General features: G+C 36.0%; 2 protein-coding genes across 2 annotated transcripts; both read right to left on the minus strand.

The window, feature by feature from the left end:
• Positions 1-3,377: 3,377 nt before the first annotated feature.
• On the minus strand, positions 3,378-12,789 carry LOC140329711 (serotransferrin-B-like). Its single transcript, XM_072410098.1, has 8 exons — positions 12,760-12,789; positions 10,163-10,271; positions 8,330-8,506; positions 7,745-7,883; positions 6,721-6,776; positions 5,020-5,178; positions 3,630-3,780; positions 3,378-3,498 (listed from the first exon to the last, which is right to left on the minus strand). Exons 1-8 carry the CDS (start codon positions 12,787-12,789, stop codon positions 3,378-3,380), a joined length of 942 nt encoding a protein of 313 aa, XP_072266199.1.
• A 2,352-nt stretch (positions 12,790-15,141) lies between these two features.
• LOC140329712 (serotransferrin-like) lies at positions 15,142-24,324 on the minus strand. Its single transcript, XM_072410099.1, has 6 exons — positions 24,276-24,324; positions 22,001-22,143; positions 19,901-19,997; positions 17,744-17,779; positions 16,333-16,413; positions 15,142-15,290 (listed from the first exon to the last, which is right to left on the minus strand). The coding sequence occupies exons 1-6, from the start codon at positions 24,316-24,318 to the stop codon at positions 15,142-15,144; spliced, it is 549 nt and encodes a 182-aa protein (XP_072266200.1). The 5' UTR covers positions 24,319-24,324.
• Positions 24,325-25,824: the final 1,500 nt, after the last annotated feature.

Raw genomic sequence — 25,824 nt, forward strand, 5'->3', positions numbered from 1 at the left:
TGACTTTATCTTCCATCCTCTCTAGGTGACTTAAGCTGCGTACACACTTATAATTATCGTTTTAAAAGAATGACGAACGACCGATCGCCTGAAAATCGTTCACAGAAAAGGTGAACAACGACTGACCAACAACGCCGACGAACGAGGATTGTTGTTGGAAATGAACCACCGTCACGGCAGATCTGATTGATCGACGATCGTTCACTAGCTATCGTGTGTATGGTCGTTCAGTGATCATGCATGTTTCTGCAATACACTTTCTCCTTTACATGTCACTTCCTACATCGTTCAAACGATTGTATCTAGCATGTGTACACTATTGGTGGATTATATTTGAACGATCGTATATTTACAACATGTACAGAATTGTGCACAATATGATCGTTCAAATATAATCGCATAATGCATAATCGTTGATCGGTCGTAATTGTTCGTTTTCTAACCATAATTGTTGGAAGTGTGTACCCAGCTTTAGGTCGACCTTCATCCATGTTTATGGTATCAAGTATTGGGATCAGCTAATTGGTCCACTAAATCTTTAAGTGTTTTTTGGCATCAAACAAATGTTGCAGATTTGCAAGCCTGCCACCTGGTCTTCTATTCACGTCTCTAATTTCTACTAGGTGGACTTTGCCCTCATCTGATGCTAGGGTCAGGCGCAATTTTCTTAAAGTACCATTTTGAGTTGTAGGGTCCCCGGATCCCCAGTGCTTTCTTAAAGTCAGTAAAGCTACGCACACACGTAAAATTTTTCTTGTCCTATAATCGGCTCAGGGCGGATATCAGACGAGAATCTGCCGTGGATCTATCCTGGCAGATCCACAGATGATGACTGACGAGCGATCCTAATGCAAAGAAAGTGGAAGCGCGCACAGCAGGGGTGCCACTCCGTTGCTCCCCTCTCCATAAAGCAGAACGGTGCTGTATGTACAGCACTTGTTCATGCTTTAGGCGGTTCTTATCGTCTTATTGTGAAAGATCCTTTCCAATGACAATAATTGCACGTGTGTATGCGCCTTTAGTCTTTGCTCTATTGCCGCAGCTGACAGCTTTTGGCCATCTGAAAGGGTCTGAGACACTCCATTTTGTTGCCTGAGACACTCCATTTTGTTTCAGATTCTAGCTTAGTTATGAATGTATTCCTTGGTTGTTTAGATTCTATAAACCTACCAGTCATTCAGATTGAATTGTCAGTGTAATTTATTCCTTTCTGCTCCATTATTTACAAGGCACATTCATTAAGAGAAAAGGAAATGCATAATTTTGCCATAAAATTGACAGTACGACTCTTGTTGACTAATGTTGACAACAATTGTGGTTTGTATTTTTGTCAATAGTTTTCTTTCATCAATGTCCATATTTCTGAAACAGGAAAATACTGCATGGTCCTCTTACCATAATCAAGCTAACCATCATAAAATGCCATAGGAAAAAATGCTGTTTGTAATCCTAGTGAAACCTCTGATTATCAATATTTATTCCTGAACTAACAACAACTTCCAAACCAAACACTTTATGGACTTCTAAGTAATTTCCAGTAATTTTCACAAGAAAACATAAACAAGGTTACTGGAATTACATAACTTTCATTATGAAAGATATGAAATAGAAGGAATGCGAGCACCAATACCTGATGTAGTGGAACATTTATTTAGTGTGGACACAGCCGAGTAGTATGACTTTCCTAAGAAGTCCTCTATTGTGGTTTTCTGGTCAACCTCAAGTAAGCATTGAGTGGAGTCTTTAAAGAGAAGGTCTTTTCCTTCCTTGGAGCCAAACAGCTGAAAGTTTTGTCTTTGGCTTCCATTACGCCCAAACAGAGCCTGAAAATGTTGAAATAAATATCTAGTTTTAGACAGAAGCAATGGCTTTCTGAAATAATTAACTTCAATATTGGCATTGGCAGTTGTATTGATCATGTTATAGTAGACCTATATCAGGCAGCTGGATAAGTTATAGTGAATTCATCCAGATTAGATAAAATTATAGAGGTCAACAAATGGCATGACCACTTATAGCCTGAATTTTTAATTGTTAGTTACCCTTTGATTTGTCAGTAAACCTTCATCCACCTGAAAGTTCTTCATAGTCTACAAGATAACAGATCAAACAGCTAAATACATGCATGGAAACTGTAGACTGCCAAAGAATGTGGATTACTTCCCACCAAATCTTAATATTTATACTATTTTCTGCTGCAGTCACAGCTTGTATACAGCTTGGTCACCTAAATTTATTAGAGGAAATCATTAGAATCTGGAAGAGTTTTGGTAAATTTAGCTTTGTTTGAGAAAAGTATGGAGGTCATTAAATGGTATGACTACACAAAATTTGAATTTTAAAGTTACCTATTAAGTATTTCAGAAATGTTAATCCAGGTTAAAATTCTTTATACTTTCTAAAGTTGAATTTTAGTCAAGCAGCTAAATACAAAGATATGCATCATTTGGCTGTCAGAGAATTTGTATTCCTGGCAATTACAAAGTTTTTTTTAGCAGGACCAGCCTGGTGACTTGAGTTTTCTGTGGCGCAATTAGGTGATCCTGCCCAAACCTGTGATATGACAATACTTGAACAGCAGATAAATATTGAGTTTACTGTGCGTGTTCTATTCTCTTGGCCTTTCTGCACATGTGAATGCAACACACTTGAATGGCCCCCATTATTGCCCCCTCTATTGTCAGGGCTTAAAGCTGCTTTTATCCTGGAGGCACATGAAACAAAATTCTGCCTAAAATCTCTAGCTACTTAGGGCTGAAAATCTGAAGCTGACAAATAAGTAGTTTGGAAATCTATAAGAATGAAAATGTTATACACAAATAAAGAAGGTGAATAGCTGTTTTTTTAGGCAAATTTAAAATTGTATTAGGTGAATATTTAACATCATATAAGACACTTTTATAAATGTAGAATCCAAATAGTTTGTTGGGTCCAACCCCAGCAGTTTATGTTGGAGGTATTGGACCCTGATATTCCTGATTATAGAAATGTGACTTTTGAGTTAGAAATGTGATATTGAGTTGTAACGGCTGGTAAACCGACACATTTCACCTTATTGGCTTCCTTAGGGGATCTGCGAGGCGCGGTATATAATTTTGGATAGTTGTTGCTAAGATCTTACAGGGGGATCAAATCCCTGTCTGGTTATTTTTCTGTTAGTATCCTCTTGGTGACATTGGAGGGTAAATCTCCACTCAAAATGACAATCAGAATGTACTAGGGGATCTAGCCAGTTCCAATTTACCTAAAATGCCATACTGGCCATGGTGTCAGTTTTCATAGTTGTGTGTGTTTTTAAATAATCAATTCAGCTTAATCTATATCTTAATCTATAAATAAGAAAATATTACAATATGTAATACTGTCTGTATATTGTTTCACCTAAATTTTTTATTCACTGTAGTATACATCATTTTGTGCAAAGGTTCCTTACCCTCAGTGTTTTCAAATATAGTAGTATGTTTAACAAAGGCCACATCTCCTTTCTCTACCAGACACCTGAAATGATAAAATGAGGGTTTCATTCAGCATTTCCAACTCTGTACCCAGTGACAACACTTTTAAAAACGAAGGCCTAAAACCACAAGATCTATACTATTTGATGTCAATGACATGATGTTTCTTATTACCTTAATGCTCCAGAATATCCATAATATGCCTCGGCATCACTGGGGGAGCATTTAGTGTTGGCCAGAGGTTTCTGGGGGTCTCCAATACACAGCTGGCAGAGATTAGAATTAGAATCAGAACCAGGAGCACAGCTCTGACTGAAGTATGAACCTGTTAGAAATGCACGGAATAATAAATACAGCACTTACATAGTAGTGTTAAAAACAAATAATAATCTTAGAAGGTACTCAGTAAGGAGACACAGAAAAAGAAACCCGCATAGCTATATTTGCCATAGCTGGTGTTACAACCGCAAGCCAAAAGAAGCGAGCCCGCTGTTTACTTCAGTAATCATCTGAAAAATATTATTTACATTTCCAACCATTCATAGTCACCTCCAGCCAGCCCTTCATATAATGTAAAAATGTTCCTTTCACCTAGCCTGTTAGTCCCATGCTGCCATATTTTAACACATAATATAATATTTAATGTACAGCACTGCATAATATGTTGGTGCTATATAAATCCTGTTTAATATTATTAATAGTTACACATGAAACCACAAAAGAGATATATACATATATATACACAGACACACAACTTTACAGTACTCTTCTATGTTCTCTAGTCTCTAGCTAATACCTTTCAAATGTTCTAAACCTGAAATTACATATGATTTGGCCAAACAAATGCTGCTTTGGCCCTCTAAAGACAGAATAAATTAAAAGAAAATGTATTTTCCCAGCGTTTTGATATTAGGAATTGGGGTATTTTGAATTTGAATTTAGTCAGGCCAGAGGCCTGGGAGTTATAGTCCTGTTCCATTTAGCTCCTACAACATTATAGAGAGTGAGAGACACCAAGTTGTCATTTTTGCAAGAACGAGCTTGCTACAGATAAAAGATAAGACTGCCTTCTGTAAAAATCCTTCTGCTGAATCAACACATATAATAGTTCTGTAAACTTGAATTATATTTTTACCTGCCAAGGTTCTGCTGTGGAGTTTTTCTACAACATGTGTATGGGCGTTCACAGTGTTCCTCGTATTTGTAGTGTATAATTTGATTATGGTAAGTTTTTGATTGGGTTAAGCTTGAATGAGTCGATGAGTGCTATCTGAATAGAGTATTATACAGTATAGAGTCTAACTACAATATATATATATATATATACATCAACGGGATGTAACTACAGTATATAATAGTTATTTTTTAATGTCTTAAGATTAGACTGTGTCTGTAAAAAGTGGAAGGTAATGATAGGTGTGGTGTGATATAATTTTTCTGGTGTTACTGATATCATGGGATTGTTTCCATTGGACAGGTCATGCTGGGCTAGTAAAAGGCCTGATGTTTATATAATATAAAATCTTTACTCTTTTTGGTAATACATGTGAACCCCACCACTCACCAATATCACAGTTATTGTTTTTCTTGTTGATCAGGCCTACAGGAATATTCCAACCAGCAGTGCGACCTACTGCTGTGTGACAGGACTTCTTGCCTTTAAGATTGTTCCATGTGATGTCCTTGTTATTTTTCTTTACAACAGCAACAGCATAGTATGTGCCTTAATTGGAATAAAAGATAGAAAACAAAATATGTATCAACTTTGCATTGCATATACGCATATGTAATTTCAATATATACTAGTAAGAGACACATTTTCCACCTTTAGTCACAGTTAACTCTCCATAGTATTTTCCCACCCAAACTCCCAGCATCATGGCCATTACAACGAGCCCCTTCTCATGTATCTAGATTATTTATTTACCAACATTCTTTAATTTTACAATACAGCATAGGCACGGAGTCAATTTTTGATTTCTAATAACCATGGACTGGGACTGGAGAGGTCTTATCTTCCCTAAGAATCATGATTGTTGTTAAAATTACTGGTTTAAAGTTATATATAAAGCAGCATAAACAATGCACTGGCATCAGGAGAGTCTTTGCTGAATAAAGATGCTGCCCAGGTACCTAGATTGTAAGCTCTTCGGGGCAGGGTCCTCTTCTCCTCCTGTGTCACTGTCTGTATTTGTCTGTCCTTTGCAACCTGGGTGATCCAGCAAACTTGGAATGGATCTGGTCCATGATTCAAAATATTTGCTAGCAAATTAAATTGAAACAATCCATTCCAGGTTTGCTGGATCAACCAGCTTCACTGATGAAAATGTATCCACTCCTGCCTTGCTTTATTACACTCCACTCCAGCTTTATTAAATCAGGCCCATTACAGGGTACAGGGTCACACATTTGTACTCACATTTTTGTTGTACTCACAATTATTGAACAGCCGCCATTTCATTATTATTTCTATGTTATCCACTTCATATTTTCTGGGTTTTTAATGAAAGAAATTGATGCAGTATCTTAATTTACATATTCTAGGATATTTGTTCACTGGATACTGTCTGCTCACCAATGTATAGAATATTTCTCATTCCACATATTTGATGGATAGATTCTAGTTGGTGATGGGGTATAGACTGTAAGCACGTTTTGTCCTTAAATACATTTATTAGGCAGCACAGAAAGGTCCTTGATCTTTATTATAATAGCAAGAACATCCCCCAAACAATTGGAAGATTCCATGAGGGAACGTCTGATTCCTTGTTCTATAAATAAAGCCCCAGCCCTATTTTTACTCCACTTTTTTCCTGTAGTTAGGATGTAATAACAACTGTGAAAAAACTTCAATTATTAAAAAAACTAATATTAAATAGTCTTGAGAAAGGCTGCATACACACATTACATTTTTGTCGCTGGAACCGATCTTTTGTGACACAGCGCCATTCTGTTCTATGTAGAGGGGAGGATAAATGAGTGGCACCCTGCCGTTATTGTCGCCATTGACTTGTACAGTGAATATTCACCATTGTTCATTCATGGGGCTACATGAACTACATCGGGCGACCGCAGTACATATGTCAGATTGTCACCTGAAATAAGCCGACTGTTCATATGAGAGAGAATCATCTGATGTGTGTACATAGCCTTACCCTGCCATATACAAATGCTAGAATGGAAACTCTGATCTTGCCCTGCCCCAGCTGCTCATATAAGAATCAGTAAAAGAAAAATCTTATATATGTATATATATTTATTTTACCTGGTACAGTCATATGTGTCACAAAAGCAACGTCACCCTTGTTGTCTTTTAAACACCTGCAAATGAGTATAGGGAAGTAAAAATGTTTTATGCTATAAATCAGTTGTATCATTTTGTGTTCATAATGAGCATGATATAGTGTTTTTTTTAAGTTTATGATAATTCCCTATTTTATCATTTATTATATATCCAACCCACTCAAAACTTTTTTTTCTAATTCATTAGCTGATAGCAGTGTGTTAAACAACCCTCTACCTAATTCTTGTGGATGAAGGGTAAATTTAGCAAAGATATTTTTGTTTGTTTTTAGATTGGGGAACAAATAGAAACTCCGCCAATGGGCCTAAGTTATTAAAACTCTCCAAGGCTGAAGAGGATACAATTTTATCAGTGAAGCTGAGTGATCCATAAAACTTGGAATACCATGGGTTCAAACAATTTCTAGCACAAGCAAATGCTTTATGCAGAATATAATAATCTATTTTTAAAAAATATTACAAAATGTAATAATGTCTGTATATTTTTTTCACTGTAGCATACATCATTTTGTACAAAGATCCTTACCCTTCGGGTTCTCAAATATAGTTCACCCAGCTTCACTTACGGTGTATCCTCTCCGGCCTTGTAGAGCTTTAATAAATCAGGCCCAGTGTTTCATTGCTCTCTGTGTTCCCATTAAACAATTTTCTTTTAAATACGAATAATATAATATATAATATATATAAAAATATAAAAATATAAAAATATTTGTCAAGAAGACAAAAAGAAATAGCATCTAGTTTGTGTCACACTTTTATTTTGGCCAGATTTCCCCAATGGGTTTTATTCCTTTATCCTTTATTATAGCTAAAATAATGGTTAGAGTTGGTCTCTAATCTAAAAACATTGTACAGAATTTCTGTTTTAGGTGGAATGAAGAAATCTGTACTTGTTCAGTGTTTGCAGCTGCCATGTAAGAACAGATACAATGAATTTTCAAGAATCAAAGCATTTAAGTACTAATTAAAGCATTAGGTGTACTCACTTGAATGCTCCGTGACAGTTATAGAAAGGTTCATCATTACTGAGTTTGCATTTCTTGCCTCCTTGTCCAGCACACAATTTACATAGGTTCAGCTCCTGGGCTCCGGGGACACAGCTCGCTGAAAAGAACCTTGAAGCAGCTAAGAAATAAAAATCATATATTGAAAAAAAAAAATTAAATTGTAAAACAAACGGTAATGTTCATGGTGTCATCTGACCCAATATACTAAGCCCCCTTCGTTTTTAGTATATCCAAACAAATGTGGTATTGTGTTTTCAGGACAAAATAGGCTTTGTTTTGAAATAAATAAATAATATTGCCACTGAAATTAATTTTGTGTTTTTAATATTTTTATTGTATACTTATATAGTGCCCACACAAAGAGATGAAGAGAACATACAAGTTCATGCATATAGTGTTCTGCTCAAAACACGGGGCCCTAGTGTCCTAGTGCTGAAAACTATTAAGCTACCATGCTATGAGGAGAAAAGAGTTAAAAAACAAACAACAATGTGTATTTTCTGTTATTTTTAACCAAAAATGTGAATAAATTAAACATATTTACTTGTTTTTTTCTGTATTTACCTCTCTGAACTTCATCCTCTGTCCAGTTCAGTAGCTTCTTCTCTTGAAGAACACTCAGTGGAGCATACCAGCCCGCCATATGCCCTATTCCGGTGTGACATGATCTCTTGTTCTTCAGTTCACTAAACTTAAAAGTACTGGATTTTCTCACCAACGCTACTGCATAATAGCAGGTATCTGCAGAATACACATACCATAAACTTAGTGTTCTTCAATGTAATTGTAGATATGATTACCTTTTACTAGTTCAGATGCCAATCGCAGTGACAAAACAGTAAAGGTAAATGAAAATACAAGATTTGTACGGCATCTTGATAGAGTTCCTTTACAATATTTTATAAAAACAATGGGAAGAAAACATTCAAAAGTTTATAGTACCACAATACATGTACCCAATTCACTACAAGTGCTGCCAAGAAAGCATTATGTAAATCCAATCATATGTTAGGAAGCAGGAGATCCCATCTACAACAATTCTCTTGGTTATGCAGCACTGTAGTTAGGTATACTTGATGCGTTTCGCAAACAAGTCTTGCTTCTTCTGCTTCAGAAGAAAAACAGTACATGTGGGTAGAGCAAAGGTGTAAAAGCATAAAAAATAATAGACATGTAAAGAAGCAGATTATAGGTGTTAATTAAATTTTTAGATCTTGACAACAAGAGTCAGATATATCTCCTAGGTGGTAATTATGTTCCTTCAGTAAGGGGACAGACAAAAGGTATCCAAGCCTATACAAGAACAATACCTTGATAAAAATATGTTTGAGAAACAGGAGAGCCAATATGAATGCAGCCACGCTGATGGTTTGGCTGTCCTTCTCCTAAACAAATAATGAGTGCTTGCTTAAGAGTAATGTCTGCTACCTAGGGTAGGGTCAGTATTAAATAGTCAGATGATAATCTTTTATTTGAAAAAAAAGATTTGCTCAACAATAAAACTAGGGTTTATCTTAGATTTGCAATGAATAAAAGTAAGCAGTAAGCATGTTGTTTTTTAGTTATAAAAAGATTTTAGGAATCCTTAACCTTTTTATGTATTTTTGTTTTGTCCCCATTGACAAGATTTATTCATCTAATATAACTTTTTATAGTAGTTATAATAAACATTTCATAGTAGTTGATCTCAATTTTTTTATGTCTACATTCCTTCAGACAAGTAGTATAAAAAATCTGGCTTTATGTTTTCCCTCAAAGAAAACATTGTTCCTAAATCTTCAGTTCACGCTAGCAGTTTTGTCATGAGTCATGCTAAAAAGAAAGTGGGCTTCAGTTTTCAGCAGAATTTGCATGTTATTAGCAGCCTACCCACACATCGCATGTAGGAAGTGTAAACTCCCATGAGCAACAACCACTTATGTTCAAAAACTCCTGAGGAAAATCACAAAAATCAAAAATTTAAAGATGAGAATCTAACTGATAACAGAAAGTATCATTCACCATTGATTTTCCTTCCATGACCTGTTGTAAAAATACTGAACCTTAAAACTGGCTTGAATAACTTTGTAAACACTTACTACTGTTCAACTAATCCTTAGCAGTCCCCTAGAGACCAGTAACTGAATCAGGAAAATTGCTGATGCCTCAGTTTTCCTGAACATTTATATATGGACCAATTTTTCTGACAATTGTAATATTACACTGTAATGTTCAGACAATCTAAACTACCGTATATGAATTGTATGATTTTCCACAGATTGCAAAAACTGACCTGGTTTCGCATTGATTCACTAGAGATCAGTGTGAATCTAAGTTAAGCTTCATAGGTTAAGGTTTCTAAACTCTTCTGCCTTTTTTTATTATTATTATTATTACTAACTTAGAGTGAGTTGGTACCTTTTTGTGGTCCGTGGGTTTCTGCCATGATTGGCTTCAGATTGTATGGGTGTAGGGAAGCTTTAAATACATTTCCGCTGTCCACAGAGATTGCATCTGCCTCTCCATCCTATAAATAAACATACTGTAATTAAGAACATACTGTAATTAAGTAATGTAACTAAAAAATCCAGCTATATAAAAGTACAGAAAATACTATGCTGTTGTAATAAAATAAAGCTGTAAAAAAGATAAATAAATATAAGATGAAGTACACACCAAGAAACCCATATGTATTCAAAGCCATAAAAACAGAGGTCACGTTGCAGCTCCAAATAGGCCCACATTGTACAAAAAGCCAAATTTGGACCCACTGTGTATTACAAATAAAGCAGAGCTTGTGGGCAAAAAGGTGCTCGCAGAGCGGATAGAAATGTAAACTAAGTAGCAGAAATCTCTAAGCCAAGTTCTGAGAATTCTATTTTATTTAATTCCAACTTGAAATATTGCACTGACCACCACATTACCTCTCTACGTTCGCATTGAACACCACTGAACCCATGCATTCCCTTACCTGCACCCACACACTCAACTACTGACTGCCACTGCATCAATGTAAACCTCTGAAAAAAAAAAATTCAAATAGATTCTTAATCCAAAATATAGACAATATGCAAAAAAAGTTGCTTGCCAAACTTTATTTAAAATTTTGTTTTAGATCAGATAATTCTAAGTGGAAACTAATCAATACCTAGGCATTCAGCAATTATTACTTATTTGAACCCTAAATGAATAATATTTGGGTTTGTTCATTCAAGCTGATCCCAATGTTTCACCACTTAGAAAATAAAGAAACTGCTAAGCACTTTCCTCTCTGTTGAGTGCCCGAAATTGGGTGCTTGGTAAATGGTAACCACAGCACAACTCAACTGTTGGTGTAAACAATCCCTTACTTTGCATTTACTTACTATCATTGTGCATCATATATTATTGCCATGTTTTGTTTTGTTTTGTTTTTATTATATTTTTGTCATCACCTTTTGCATGTTATTGTTGCTTATCTCCTCTTTTAGCCAAGTTATTTCTTCATGCACTTATTCCGGCACTGGCTGCACACAATTGTTCTTCACTAGCTTTCATATAGTAATATCAGTGGACCATGCCATGCAATGTGTGTTCTTATGACCATTGTGGTTTCCCCCAGGGGCTTATGTGAGGGGTGATAACGCATGGGAACATTTGAAATAAAAGGACCTTCATAGTAGGATCAACGGATATTCGTCCAATTAAAGTTGCATATTGAAAAGACTTGGTAGTATCATTAGGTCTTTTTTATTAACATGTTAAAGCTTATATGAGGTTTTAGTGATTGGGAGTTACATCTACTTTAAGGACTTGCAGAACGATTAGGAAAAAGCTCAGATGTCTTCTAAGAACAATTGATAAATATCTAGATGTTTATAAATATTATATTCCTGAATATCCATGACCAAACACATTAGATGAACATAGTCCAAACCTTCAACAGAGAATATAGATAAATCTATGGGCAGAAAGTTAATTTAGATTGGATGTCCATGTCTCTAATCTTTAGGATATAAGAATAATGTATGTTATAATAATTAATATATATTATATAAATATGTCCAGATTTTATAAATTGTATCTTACCTTGAATATAATATGTATTTCTGCATTACAGCAACTAGTTAATTATGTGTTCCCTACTGAGTGTTTTTTTTTTTTCAAATTCATTTAATAGAATATATTGGATTTGTAAAATCTGTAGACTTTTTTACTATTTCTTTTCCATAGATCTATCTATTTTTCCATACATTCTGTTACACTTTTAGAGTTACAAATACAGTTTAGGATGTTCCTATAACATTGTAATGCATCAAACTCTCCTACTAGGTAACTTAAATTCATTTTACAAAAGTAACTTTTGAACCTGTCATTAGAAAATTATCCTAGTAATACCGTTAAAAGTTTTTTGTTTCACCTACCTAGCATTCCCAGGCATAAGATTACCAATAAGTAGGGAGCCATCGTCTTGAGTCTCTGGGGACCAGAATGAGAATGTTCTCATGTACTATCACATATGCGTTGGTGAAGAGATGGTATTTATTCAGACAAGTGCATTACTGTGTGAAAGGTGCTGTCTCAGGAAGGCTATGATTTTTTTTATTTCCCAATATTACACTCCACCTTTTCCCTTTTCATAATCTACTCAATGCCTTCTTTCATATTTGCTGGAAACTGCAATCATTGGCATAAGTATGTTTTTCTTTGGTTGACCATTAAGAAATAACTCTTTCCCAGTGTATGTAATATGTCACCGCTATATAAATACATGTTGTAGTAATAATACTTATTATTATTACTGAGCAGTAATGCAGCAGGGGAATGGAGGCTCAGGGTCAGGCAAGCCAGAGGTGGGAGATTTGGTATGCACAAATCACAACTCACATTCTTGACTGATTTTAGAAGCTAGCAGGTGATTTGAACCAAAAGTGTAAAAAAACTTTAGGTTGACTGGTCTTTTGCGTATTTACAATTATGTACTAAATATCTCCCTGGAAAATGTAATGTGTCATGTACTCTGTTTGCTACTATACCTTCAAGAAGTACATCTTTATAACATCCATATTGGTCTCAAACATATTAAAATAGCTAGAAGTATTCAAGGAATCATCGTAGTGTCAATCACACTATCTATGTCACTTTTCTCTTTCTATTTCTATCAGCATGTTTTGTGTCTGCACATAAACTGATAGGCTCCTTTGTACTATAATTTACCTGGCTGCAAAAGGCAGATACCAGGTCAAATAAAGATTTTTTTAGCCTTATTCAACAGATATAGGTAAACACCTTCCATGGTATTGTATATTTAGTTTCTCCAAATGTAACGAATAAGAAAGGTCCATTGTTTAGGTATCAATACACTTTAATACCCTGAGATCCATTTAAGTTTTTTGTTAAGATACAGAAAACTTTGGGTTTAGGCACTTCATTTTTATGACATGTAAGTAAAGAAATCAAGAATATTTTAAATTTTCCAGTAAAGTATGCATATTCATCCTATAAAAGGTGGATGAGACTGACGTTAATGCATTTCACTCGTCCTGCCCAATTTCGCGGCATGACATTCACCAGGCTGCTCAGTGCTATAAAAGGCAGCATTCATCAGAGTTTAGCCTACACTGACATATTTTATTTAATCTAAAAAATGATGACTCACATGAATATTGAAACAAAATAAAAACTGCAGGCTGAGAAGTGTGCTGAGTGGTAAGGGTATACATTTATTAGTTTCCACAGTCTACAGTATTGGAAGTGGCATAGAATGGACTGAAGCACCTAAAATGCTTATAAAAGAAATCTGGAAGTTAACATTTAATTTTTTTTTGCTTTAGATAGTATAAGTGTTGTATGAACTGTGTTTGTGATGTGTTTCTATCCAAAAGACTAAAGTTTAGGGTTGCACCTAATTTTGCGGCCAGTAAATCAAATGCGTAATGTAGCAGAATATTTATCTCCAAGATATTCCTTTAGCGTGATTTTCTCCCCGATTTCAACCAAACATTTTGTGTCATCACTAAAGAGTAGATTGGGGCCTCCTGTGGACTCAAACATCTGAAATATGTGCCTTTGGAATGCATTCCTTCCGTACAATGACTGCAGAGACAGGATATGAGAAAGTGAGAATAATGATATAATAACAGTATCAATATAATACACAGCATACAGGATATATGACATATAATAATCTAGCACTGTCTATGCAGAATATTACACATACCTAGGCTCAGACTTCTTTAGGTTTCTACATCAGGGAGGATATGATATGCAAGGATCCCTTATTATGTTCTCTTGTATGTACTGTTATTTGTCTCCAGTAGAAGAATATAAAGAAACAATTATGATCTCGCTTCAACTGTTCACTAGTACATAAAAAACTACATTCTGATTATGGTAGAGGGATTATTTTATATAAACCAAAGGCAAGTGAAGCTCCTGAATACTCTTGGCAGTTTTCAGTGTTTTTTAGCACAGCGTGGAAAAAGAAAGCTGATATCTGATTGGTTGCAGAAGACACCAATATACCCAAAGCTTGTCATAGCATATTCCTACCTGTTGGTTTTTTAGAATTCTCAGAACAGAGTGCTGCCTACTTTACCGTTTCCTAATCTTTAAATGATACTGTTATTTATAGGTACCATCTTTGTAATCAAAAAAAGGAAAAAAATATCTAAAAAATTCCTGGGTGATTACTTAAAATGTGGAGTTGGCCATATACAAGAAATTCTTTTGTTGTTGGTACCTGTCCATTTACACCTGTCTCACCACAAAAATTTAGCAAATCAGCAGCAGCTTAGCAAACCAGACACCACAATCTGACTGCACATGTGAAACTGTGAAACTGTGTTTCTGCAAAACTTTTTTTTATCAAAATTGAGAAGTCTGTGCAGTAATGGTGGTTTCTGCCTCACTTTGCTAAGAGACAGCAGCAGCAGCACTGAGAAGATATTAACAGGGATGACAAAAGCATCCATCACTCATGGGATGTGGCTTATCTAAGGTAGGCTGAATTCTTATTGGTTGCTGGGGGAGGTTGTAGATGCTACGAATGCTTTTCAGTGACACCTGGGAATACTCAATTGGTTGGAGTCCACAGATGATTTTTTGCGTCAAGATAAAAATGAGCACCAATTTCATGAAGTCAAGTTCCTACTTATACTCCACAGTGACATTGGTCCTCAAGTATTCATTTATCCCCCAATGTATTTGGGCAGCAATCATTTGTCTGGTGAGGCACCTGGTTTGCAGTGTGGGGTGCTTGGAATTCCTAAAAGCACATGCATGTGTTTGGACATGCCTAAAAAGTTTTAGAATGAAATAGGTCCATTCTATTATTGTACAATAATTTTAGAGACAGCAGATGTTACACATGTAACTATTCTGGGATCTGTAATGTTTTACTACTGTGAAGATAAAAATTACCTGAAAGCTGCAGAAAAGTCATGATGATTCATTGTATCTCCAGAAGTACAAACTATATTGGACTCAACAGGCAGAGTTTTCAAGTGATCAGCCTCATATAGTCTACAGAGATTTTCAGTGATGTCATATGCTGGAAAGTTGATCCCTATATATACATATAGAGAGGTAGAATTTATAGTTACTCTATGCACAAGTTCATAACTACAGATGACAATAGAAAATCCGGCCATCGATAATCCGTTTCCTTCAGTTTTCTGGCATGAATTTTTAATTGCATTTTCAATACAAGGAATGCAGTACACTGATTGGCCACCAAAGTTTTGATGGTGCTGTTCTGCAGAAACAGCTGTTAGGTCTTGCTTGCTACACTTAATACACGTTGAGACGTCCCTGCTGCCTGCTCCCTGGAACTGTGCCAGATGTCCGCGGGTGCTGCAAGAGGAAGGCTGGCCTGTGTGTGGAGGTAAATATAACTTTCAAAAGTCCGGAATTTTCGAAAATCTGGCAATCCTCAGGTCTGGAGGTTGCTTGATTGTTGAATGTCAACTGTAATATGGTCCAGTGATTTATGCTTATATACTTTGTACATACAGATCAGGCTACAAGGCACTCCAAATGAAGTTCATGGGATGATTTTAGGAAATTATATGTTTGTAAATAATAATAATGTCACTTTTTTTTACTCCTTCCTTAAAAAATATCTAAAGCCCAAACTTTTTTTTTAGTTTAGGATATGGTTTAAACCAGGCAGGATTTTTTAACATTTCTGTCTTTGTCTCAATCAAGGAGATTTCTAATAAAAGTTTATTAACCTACATCATGCAATGTATTCAATTATTTTATGTCTGTAATACAATTGTTTAGGCAGGGTACAACCCTTTGGCAAAAGGTCTTCTCACAAGTGGAACTTTTTGGTTTAAACCCATACATTTTTTCTCATTGCTGAGTGATTCCATAATTTTCCCCTACTTGGTCTAAATGAAAAATGTAATTTATTTTTTGGGCAGGTTTGCTTTAAAATACTACAATTTTCAGCTGGTAAAAATAGCTTTGTGTCATGTGTTGTGTTGAAAAAAAAAAAACAAATAAAAAAAAACAGCTGAAGGAACCTCCTCGAAGCATTCCATAAGTTTTGCCAGAAACTCAATTATTGAGAGTGTAAGTAATTTTTAGCGCCGAAAAATTACCTCTAAGGACATCCCATGATATGTCTTTGTTCTTTTTCATTATGACTGCAACAATATAGTAGCTGTCCTTCAGGAGATCATCTGTAAAGGATAGGTAATTATACAGAGCAATCATAAAAAAGATTGGCCTATGAACAGTTTTCATTTACACAAAATCCCGCCTATCCCTTAAACCTAACCCAAACCTTTCCCACCGAAATTTGACTAGGTTAGGGGCTAAGGAGAGTGAGCTATAGCAACAGCAACTTTTATGGTCTTTGTTCCTCTCTGATCTAAATATCATGACTACACTTCATTCATATTTGCAGATCATGGTTTGGAACCTAATGTGTCCTTCAGTCTACTTTGCTAATGCAACAGGGAACACCCCTCGTTCCACGTTGCTTCTTCCCTAATTATTAGACCTAAAAAAGTTTCACATGTATTATAGCCCAAAATCATGTATATGTCAAAGTACATTTGTAAAGAACAAAGCTGTAGCATATTGGCTCTTGCGGATGCGCCCCCCCAGCGGGATCCTTCTTTCTGTTTGGGGGTGCACCGGCCAGAGCTGCAGACCATGTCTCTTATATGGATTGCAGGTTTGGGACGGTGGGCCTGTTGTCTCTCTGGACACCACCCACCCACTCTCCCATTCCAGGCTCAGAAGTTTCTTCTCCTCTGGGTGACACTCGGCTACCCGTGCACCTGTGCAGAGCCCCCTTAAATTAATCCGAAAAGGTTGGCGACCACTGCACCAGAGGATGTAGAAGTTCACCCAAAACAATCTATGAGGGTTCACTGCACATGGGCAAGAAGCAGTGAAGAATATTTTAGGCCAAAGGAGAGTTGGTAAAGACTGAGGAAGATTGGTCTGTCAGGCAGAGGTAAGTTGTACCTGGATGGGAGGATATATTAGATTAGGGGCAAGGGTGGGCTGTATGTTTTAGGTATAAAAGGAAAGATGTCTTTTAAGATAATTTTTTTAATTACCCAGCCTGATTCATTAGGATTTTCATACTGATGCATAATATGTTGGTACTCTATAAACACTGTTTATTATTTTATTAATAATAATAATAATAATATTTTCCTTGTGAAACTGGCTGCTTCCCTGGTATTTTTGAAACTGTGTAATGCTGTTATAACATTATAAGAATCAAGACCAAGATAAGTATATGAGAAAATATAATATCTTAGAAGAAGAAGTGGCCCGGGGTGTGATTTGAGTGTTTAGAGAAGATTGTTCCGCAGATAGACAATCCTCCAAGTCTGTTTAAATTAGAATGTTCATGTTTGATCTAAGTGTATCTTTTAAAGGATCTCTAGTTTAAAAGGGGATTTTGGCATTGTTAATCTGTGGAGCTGCTTTAGCAAGCGCATAAACGTAAAATATAAAAATATAAAGGTAAATTGAAGTTTACATATTTACCTTGATAATGTTGTTTTTTGCAAGGTATTAAGTTATCTGTTAGAAATACAAAAAAGAAGTAAGCTAATAGCTTATATAATTCTAAATAAACAAAAAAACATAAAATACATCAATAAAACATTTTTTCCAACTTGATATTGTACTTTATTGGGTGAGGAGCAGAAGGAAGCAATTCTAACACCCACTTTCTTTTCAGAGTTACTAACCAATCATGGCATAGTCTAATACAAATTTATGATTAAACATTGAAGTGTGCATACATTGGATTTCAGCTACTTAAGAACTATGTTTATGTTGTTCACATAGCAAAGTGAGAATGTGGTGAAAAAATATCTAATTATATGTAAAGACAAGTATAAAGCATGATATTTCTGAATTATAATATTTAGTAAATTTAATGCACGAAAACACACCTTGTGAAATAATACTATCAAGAACCTTTTATTCTATTGCATTAGGTGCATCACATAGTTCACACAGTCCTATCCACTTTTAACTAGTTTTATTCTTTATTCATATTTATTTCTTCTAATTTATTACCCCCATGTAGCTGAGACAAAGCCTCATTTATTTAGGATTCTTTTACCACATATGTACCCCTAGACTTTGCCCCTGTACAAAGCATTGGTCAGACCACATCCGGAATATGCAGTCCAGTTTTGGGCACCAGTTCACAAAAAGGACAATGTCGAATTGGAGAGAGTGCAGAGAAGGGCAACTAAATAATAAAAGGAATGGAGGAGCTCAGTTATGAGAGATTAGCTGAACTGAATCTATTCTCCCTTGAGAAGAGACGTTTAAGGGGGGATATGATCACCCTGTAAAAATATATAAATGGTCCATACAGAGAACTCTCTTCCCCATTATTCACTTTGAGATCATTACAAAGAACAAGAGGGCACTCTTTGCATCTGGAGGAAAAGAAGTTTAAGCTCCGGATAAGGAAGGGATTTATCACTGTAAGGTCTGTGAAAATGTGGAATCGGCTCCTCAGGAAGTAGTTTCAGCAACTACTATAGATTGCTTTAAGAAAAAGCTGTATGTTTTTCTAGAAGCACAGAATATACCTGGATATTAGGGCTTTAAAGTAAAGATAACAGAGACTGTTGATCCAGGGAACATCCGATTGCCTCATGGAATCAGGAAGGAATTTTTTTCCCCTGTTAAAGCAAATTGTACCAGGGTTTTTTTTGCCTTCCTCTGGACCAACTATGTCTTATAGGGTTTTATATCTGGGATATGATTATTTCCCTAGTGGTTGAACTTGATGGACTTATCTCTTTTTTCAACCTAACCTACTATGTAACTTTGTAACTTCTCCGTGGATATATGCCATTAACATTACTAGTCCACAGGTTGAATACCTAATTTATCTCATTAATGTTCCTCTTCCAATTGTGCTTTGCTCTAGCTTTTGATCACTGTCCTTCTGGAGGTCAACAAACAGGTAACAGTTTGGTCACTAAGAATAAACAGCAAAAGGAAGTGAGGGTGGGAAGTTCCCTTTTAAAGTTTACAAGTAATTTGTTAATTTGGCAGAAAGAAGCAGCAATTTTTTTTACCAGTGTCCTGGCTGTAGTTCTGATTCTGTTATTAGAATGCTTAGGTTACTCATATGCGCGAGCATTCAGGTAAGCCATGTTGGAACACCTAATCAATTCCAGGTGAGGGATTTGAAAAGCATGATGGTCAGATGATCACTTCTGCAGCCACAAAATTAGAATTTTGTGGAATGAAATCAATATAGTGTATTTGAATTTCTTTCATGGCACGTGTGCCTAAATGAAGGTGTCATTAGGAATAGCATGATTTTTATTTCAGTGTCAACCTCTGTTTTTACACTGAGACTCACCAAAGAAAATGAGTGAGCTGACTTTAGAGAAATGGGTGAGTGTCCACATATCTATATCCTAAATTAGTTACATGTTGTCTTTGCTTTTAAACCAAGGCCTCAAATTGGCATTAGAAGTGCTTTTAAAATGAATTACATTACCATCTAAAAATATTTAAATAAATAACATTCAGGCAAAATATTGCTGGAAGACTATACAAGTATCAATTTTTGGCAAATTAGGTTGTTGAATTGAATTGTTTATTAATAACTGATACATAAATGAACCTTTACAATATATAATATATAATAGAATGTGACCTTACCTTTATTATAGTATTCTGCCATAACCGGGACTAGACCAGAGCATACCCCCAGGTGTAAACGTCCTGCATGTAGTGTCACAGCATCAGCTTTACCTGCCTGCAAATAGATGTTACCAACACTTTTTTTATAGCTTAGGATAGCATAGGTAATGGTTTTGTCATGCCCCCAAAGGTAGGGCGAAATTCACTTGATAGCTGCCAGAACATTTCTCTCTATGTTTTGGACAAAAAAGTGGGCTGGATCTTCCCAGCAGAGAAACTGAAGACATTAAACCCTGACAGGGGTTCTAATTATTTTCTACTCTTTCCAAACACAAATGAAGTTTTAACAATCAGGTATACTTTCATCATATTAATAATAATAATATTATAAAACTACAATTATTTTGCCAATGGTGCATTTAGATTAGAGCTAGTTAAATTTGTTTTAAGAAAAATAAGTGAACCAATTTACCGTATTTTCCGGCGTATAAGACGACTTTTTAACCCCGAAAAATCTGTGCCAAAGTCGGGGGTCCTCTTATACTCCGGGTACCAGTACTTACCTGCAGCTTGATTCACGTCCGGCGTCCCCGTGAGTCGAGTCCCCACGTCCCCGCACAATAGCAAGATCTGACAGGCAGAAGGAACAGTACAATACTGGGCGTATAACACGACCCCCAACTGATTGGTTAGAGTGGGGGGTCGTCTTATAACCCCAGTCGCCTTATATGCCGGAAAATACGGTACTTAAATTCAGCTTAAATGTTTATATACTCATAAAAAGCAATATTTAAAGAAAACTGTACAAAAACTTGATATGGCTTCCCTTTGCTCCTTTATATTTCTTCATTGATTGCACATCTTGCAAACATTGCTTTGAGATTCTAGTCCATGTTGGCATTACAGTATCTTTCTGAAGATTTTTAATTTGCAAATTTAATTTATGAATCTCCAACTATACCACACCCTAGCATTGTCTTCTGTTGCTGTAACCCATAAACTTTATATTTTGACATTGTATTATGTAATGTGCTTTTGTTAACTATAGTTGTAAGGAGTCAACTGAATTACTAAAGCATGTCTTGAAAACCAGTCTGGCATTTTTCCTTTAACCTTTCCCCATAACTATCCATTTCTTAACACCTGACTTGTAATGGACGTTGATGTTTATGTTTTGGTTCACAGCAATTCCTTTACTTCTATGTAGAACAGTTCCCTAGCTATCACATCCGAGTTGGGCTGTGAACAGTGAGCTCAACCTGAGGCCCAGTTACGACCAGTCTATGCCAGCAACCGGACATACAGTGCTGATTCTTCTCCTTCTTCTCCAAAAAAAAAAATGAATGTAGGTATTAGTCCCAGGCCAAGGGGAAGTCTGTCGGAGAGGTCTGAGGACAGTGGTACATTTCTGCCAGCCACTGGGGAATATCCATCGATGGAAGTGTGCCCTAAGGGGTTCGCTTACACCACAGAAACAGCACTACTTACTGGAAAGAGAAGAATCCATGAATTAAATAGTACAAGCAATAGTATGTTTATTCCACTGCTAAGAACTCTTGGACTTATATCCAGTAGGCACAAAACTATAGGAGAGGTTAGCAATATCATCTTCTATATTCTCTGCACATGTTTTATTTTTAAATGATCTGATTTAATTTTGTTAACTACCTGCTGTAAAGTGTATAATGTATTAGCCTAGGAGTACGTTATGTTATTACCTGTATGTTTGTGCATTGCACTACAATATTTTTATCAGTTAGGAGATAACCTCCCCCTAATTGTTACATGTTTTTTACTGAAGTCATTGGAGGCTGACAAATTGCACACTGTGATGCACTGTAGCCCTAACACATTTGAAAATGCACATAACATATACTGACAGTTGCCAACAAATGTATATGCTTTCTAAAATTTCATGAAATGCATGTGAATCTGGCCCTGTCAGATTGGTGGACCCAATGGGTATTCCCTTAAATTAGTTTTGTGCATTGCTAACAAATAAAATGACCATGGTCTGGTTTTCGTTTGTATTATAATTGAGACCATATACATTTGAGATCTAATTCTCAATCAGACAAATTCTTTTTTTTTTTTTTTTAAATACAAAATCTGGCTCACCATTATCAGCTGAACACAATGTTCTACAGATAAAGCTTGCATACATGTTATAGCCCCACCACTGACAGAACTCCAGGCATCACATTTCCTCTTTTCTGGTGCATTGTGTGTACACCAATGGACGGGGGGTATAGCAGAACTGCCTGTCAGGGTATATAAGAAACATATATTATAAAACATTGAAAAAAATCTTTCCTAGCTTTCTTGGAATGCTTTTGGCATAAGGAGCCTGGAGGAGTCTACTGTGGGTATATTCCCAGAACTGATCTTCATATTTGATTATAGTTGAGGACTGAGAAAATATTGGATCAACATGTTAGCCAGAATTATTGGAATATCTAGTATGAAAGGTGAGGAAGGTGAGGTGAGCAATTGTAGCATTCACATCTCCACGGTATGGGTTTCCATAAGAGGTACACAACACGTGCTACTACGATGTGGCATCAAGCAGGCTACATTGCAAGATCTATTTGGTTAGGTGAATCTTTTTCTCAAATACTTAAGATTTTGAAACATTTTGGGCACTTTCTGAATAGTTTGCATCTAGCTTTTATGTTCAATAATTGCTATTGATTTTTAAAAATTTGCTATAAAAAAACATATAAAATAAACATTTGCATATATCCACAGTATAAAGGAAAAGGACAGGGAAACAGTACACGTGATTGTAATAAACTCCATAAAATAATAATGACAGTATACATGTACAGATAATTGTAACAACAACCATTCAGTGTAGTATATCAGTTTACATCTAACTTTACATCTAATCTAAGTTCATCAGCGCTCATTTGGTGTAAAGGTCTCTATAAGACAGAAAAACTTAAGGTTCCTGAATTTGCTAAAGTGTTCCAGACTCTAATTCTCTCTTGGGTGTGTTGGTTAGCTACCTCCTCTGAATGGAGAGAAATCTGGTCTTAGTGAGATAGGAACATATTACTGCATTTATCTGTTGGTCTGTGGGTAAGATTTAGCAGGCACTTCAAAAAGGATAAATGGAAGGAGCAGAGGAGTAAGGAAGGTAAATTCACAAGGAGAGACAAGGGTCAGGCCACAATGGCCTCGCTGGGGTCCAGACTGAGGGCTGTTGGGAATAATTGGATAATCTATTATATATATATATATATATATATATAAATTTAAAAGGTTCCCAGCAGTCAGGGGCCATCAGGATGGTAATACTATATGAGGAGCTTGTTTGTGCTTATTCAGGGACCACCATTGCATAAAGAGAGACCCACTCCAAAAGACAGAGGACCTGATTCATGAAAGCTCTCCGAAGCTGGAGAGAATACACTTTCAGAAGTGAACTGGGTGATCCAGAAACTTTGGAATGGATTTTTAAAAATCATTTGCTTTTGGCTAGCAAATGTTTTGAATCCTGGACCAGATCCATTCCAGGTTTGCTGGATCACCCAGCTTCACTAAAGTAAGTGTATTCTCTCCAGCCTTGGAGAGCTTTCATAAATCAGGGTCATGGAGTCTTTCTCAAAATCCGATATGGATGCAGGGTTTGAGTTTTGACTATTAGGTGTTGGAGACTTATGACTATCTGCCAAGTGAATTAGGAACTGCAGCAACCCAACTAACAGTTTACCCTTATCCTTTTTATGTTGTTTAGTATTCCATAAACTAATCCCAGACTTAAGTTGTACAAGCCTATGTGGTCTATTCTACCCCATCAAAAGGAAACCCCAAGAGAATTTTTCCCCTGTTACAGGGGAGAATGATGCAGAAGTATAATGTATTTACCGTATGTAGATAATTTACAGGAAATGTATACAGATAATATGTAGAAAGTTACAGTATGTTATAGCTTGGCAACAAGTACAAACATAACAAAACACACAAAAACAAAAACCTGGTAAAGTGGACCTATCACTAAGTGATTAGTGTTCAGCAAAGGCAACTTCCATTAACTTTCAACGTGGGTCCACTTTAGGAGGTTGTGGAGAATCAAATGTGATTGCTGAGCTGCTGGTTGTACTATATTGCATGATACAAACCTATTGATAAACATATAAACTTATCATTTTTGTTTTATAGAAGGTTTCAACACAAAGAGGATTAATTCACAAGATCTTTTCAATTAAGCTACAATCATACATGTTTTATAGTACCATACACTTTGAAGTTCAGTGCCATCATTGCTTTTTGATCTGCTCTGTAGAATAAGGCAGAAACACTGCACAGGACCATTGTAACCCTGCATGTGCAGTATTGTACAAGCTGTAAAAACCTCATACAAAGAACAGAAGACTAGCATCTCACTTACCTAAAATGATAAGGCAAAGGACTACTGAGAAGTAGAATGGCATTATTCTCTCTCTGAGGATGAAATGTGAGCACACAAAGGTAAGGATGATTTATGTACTTTGAATGTTTACCTTACTGATCTTCTTAACTGTCCCTTCCCATAGCATACAATTGTATAACACAATCCATGTTTTGTGCATGTTAGATTAGGTGTTTTGTGTTGTGGGAGAAACCCTAGGGGCTGGTTCACACCAGGAGAATGCTTTTGCTATGCGTAAAGCTACCTGCTCCGCTGTCCATTGTGACACTCTATTCTGCTCTTTAAATCAGCAATTAAATGTTTAGGTCTCTATGTACAATATTGTGGAAGCCCTTGTACTCAAGGCTGTATGTGGTGTTAGCAGTGGACAGAAGGGATGGAACAAATGGCTAACCAGCAATGTTTCTGAATGAATGAATGAAATCGGAATAGGAAAGTAGGAGGTATTCAGTTACTGCAGTAAATCACTAGAAGGTTCAGTCATTCTAATCCTGGTGCTTTGGAGTAAATTCATTAGGTACTTGTGTTTGCACTGAGAAGCAACATTTGGGTTCCCAATCACAGCCTTCAGCACCCCCACCACATTGGTGTACAATATATTCCAAATATATCAATATATACCTATACCAAATTACAGAGCAGAGATGGACACTTCAGAGAGAGAACAGCATCATGCTTCCCTAGTGGAAAAGTAACTCAGATAGCCTCTTTCCTTGTGACTTTTTGTCACCAAAGGTCTATCATATCACAAGGAATTGCAGCTTTGACAATTTATAAATGTCAGCTGAGAATTAGGCATTACATCCACATCATTGGGCATTAGCACACTTCCTAAGAATAACATATGTTGAAGCTTTCCAGGGACACATAAGGTGCTCGCTCTCTTGCTTGCTTTGATGTATTGGACTTTGGCCTGCAGATGAGAGGAGTTACACTTACCAGTGTTGAGAAAAAGAGTTTCACTTTGGAGGTGCAGGTCAAAGTTTCAGCTGCAGATGCGTTTTTAGATGGATCTGGATACTGAGACCACAAATTTCTCTTATGAGATTATTACTGGTAGTTTACACTATGGCCTATCTGGTCTTTTAAGTGCATACATATCTAACATTACGGTGACAGTTGTGCTACTCTAATGACTCCAGTTTGAGGATTTTTCAAAGTTTGGCAAGAACTGTTCTACTTTATGAACATTATTTAATGACCTTTACCAAATTTATTAACTTTAATTGATTCTTTGTCATATATTGTAAACATATTTGTTGCTGACTTTGTTTCTTCTGACCTGCTTTGGTTTCCCCCTGCAATGACAATGTATTGATTTCCAAATACAAAAAAATTGCAATTTAATTTTTGTACCTGATCACCCCTGGAAATTACCTCCCTGACTTCTCCACTACCATCTACTTCTGGCTTTTTAGAACTATAGCTAGTTTATCAGTTACTTTACCATAAACTATTTGTTTCTGTCTTGTTCAGGTCCTGTAAGGCTTTACCACATACTAGCCATATTTTGCCTCTATAGTTCTAT

The sequence above is a fragment of the Pyxicephalus adspersus genome, chromosome 4 (assembly GCF_032062135.1).
Source record: "Pyxicephalus adspersus chromosome 4, UCB_Pads_2.0, whole genome shotgun sequence".
NCBI classification, from domain to species: domain Eukaryota; kingdom Metazoa; phylum Chordata; class Amphibia; order Anura; family Pyxicephalidae; genus Pyxicephalus; species Pyxicephalus adspersus.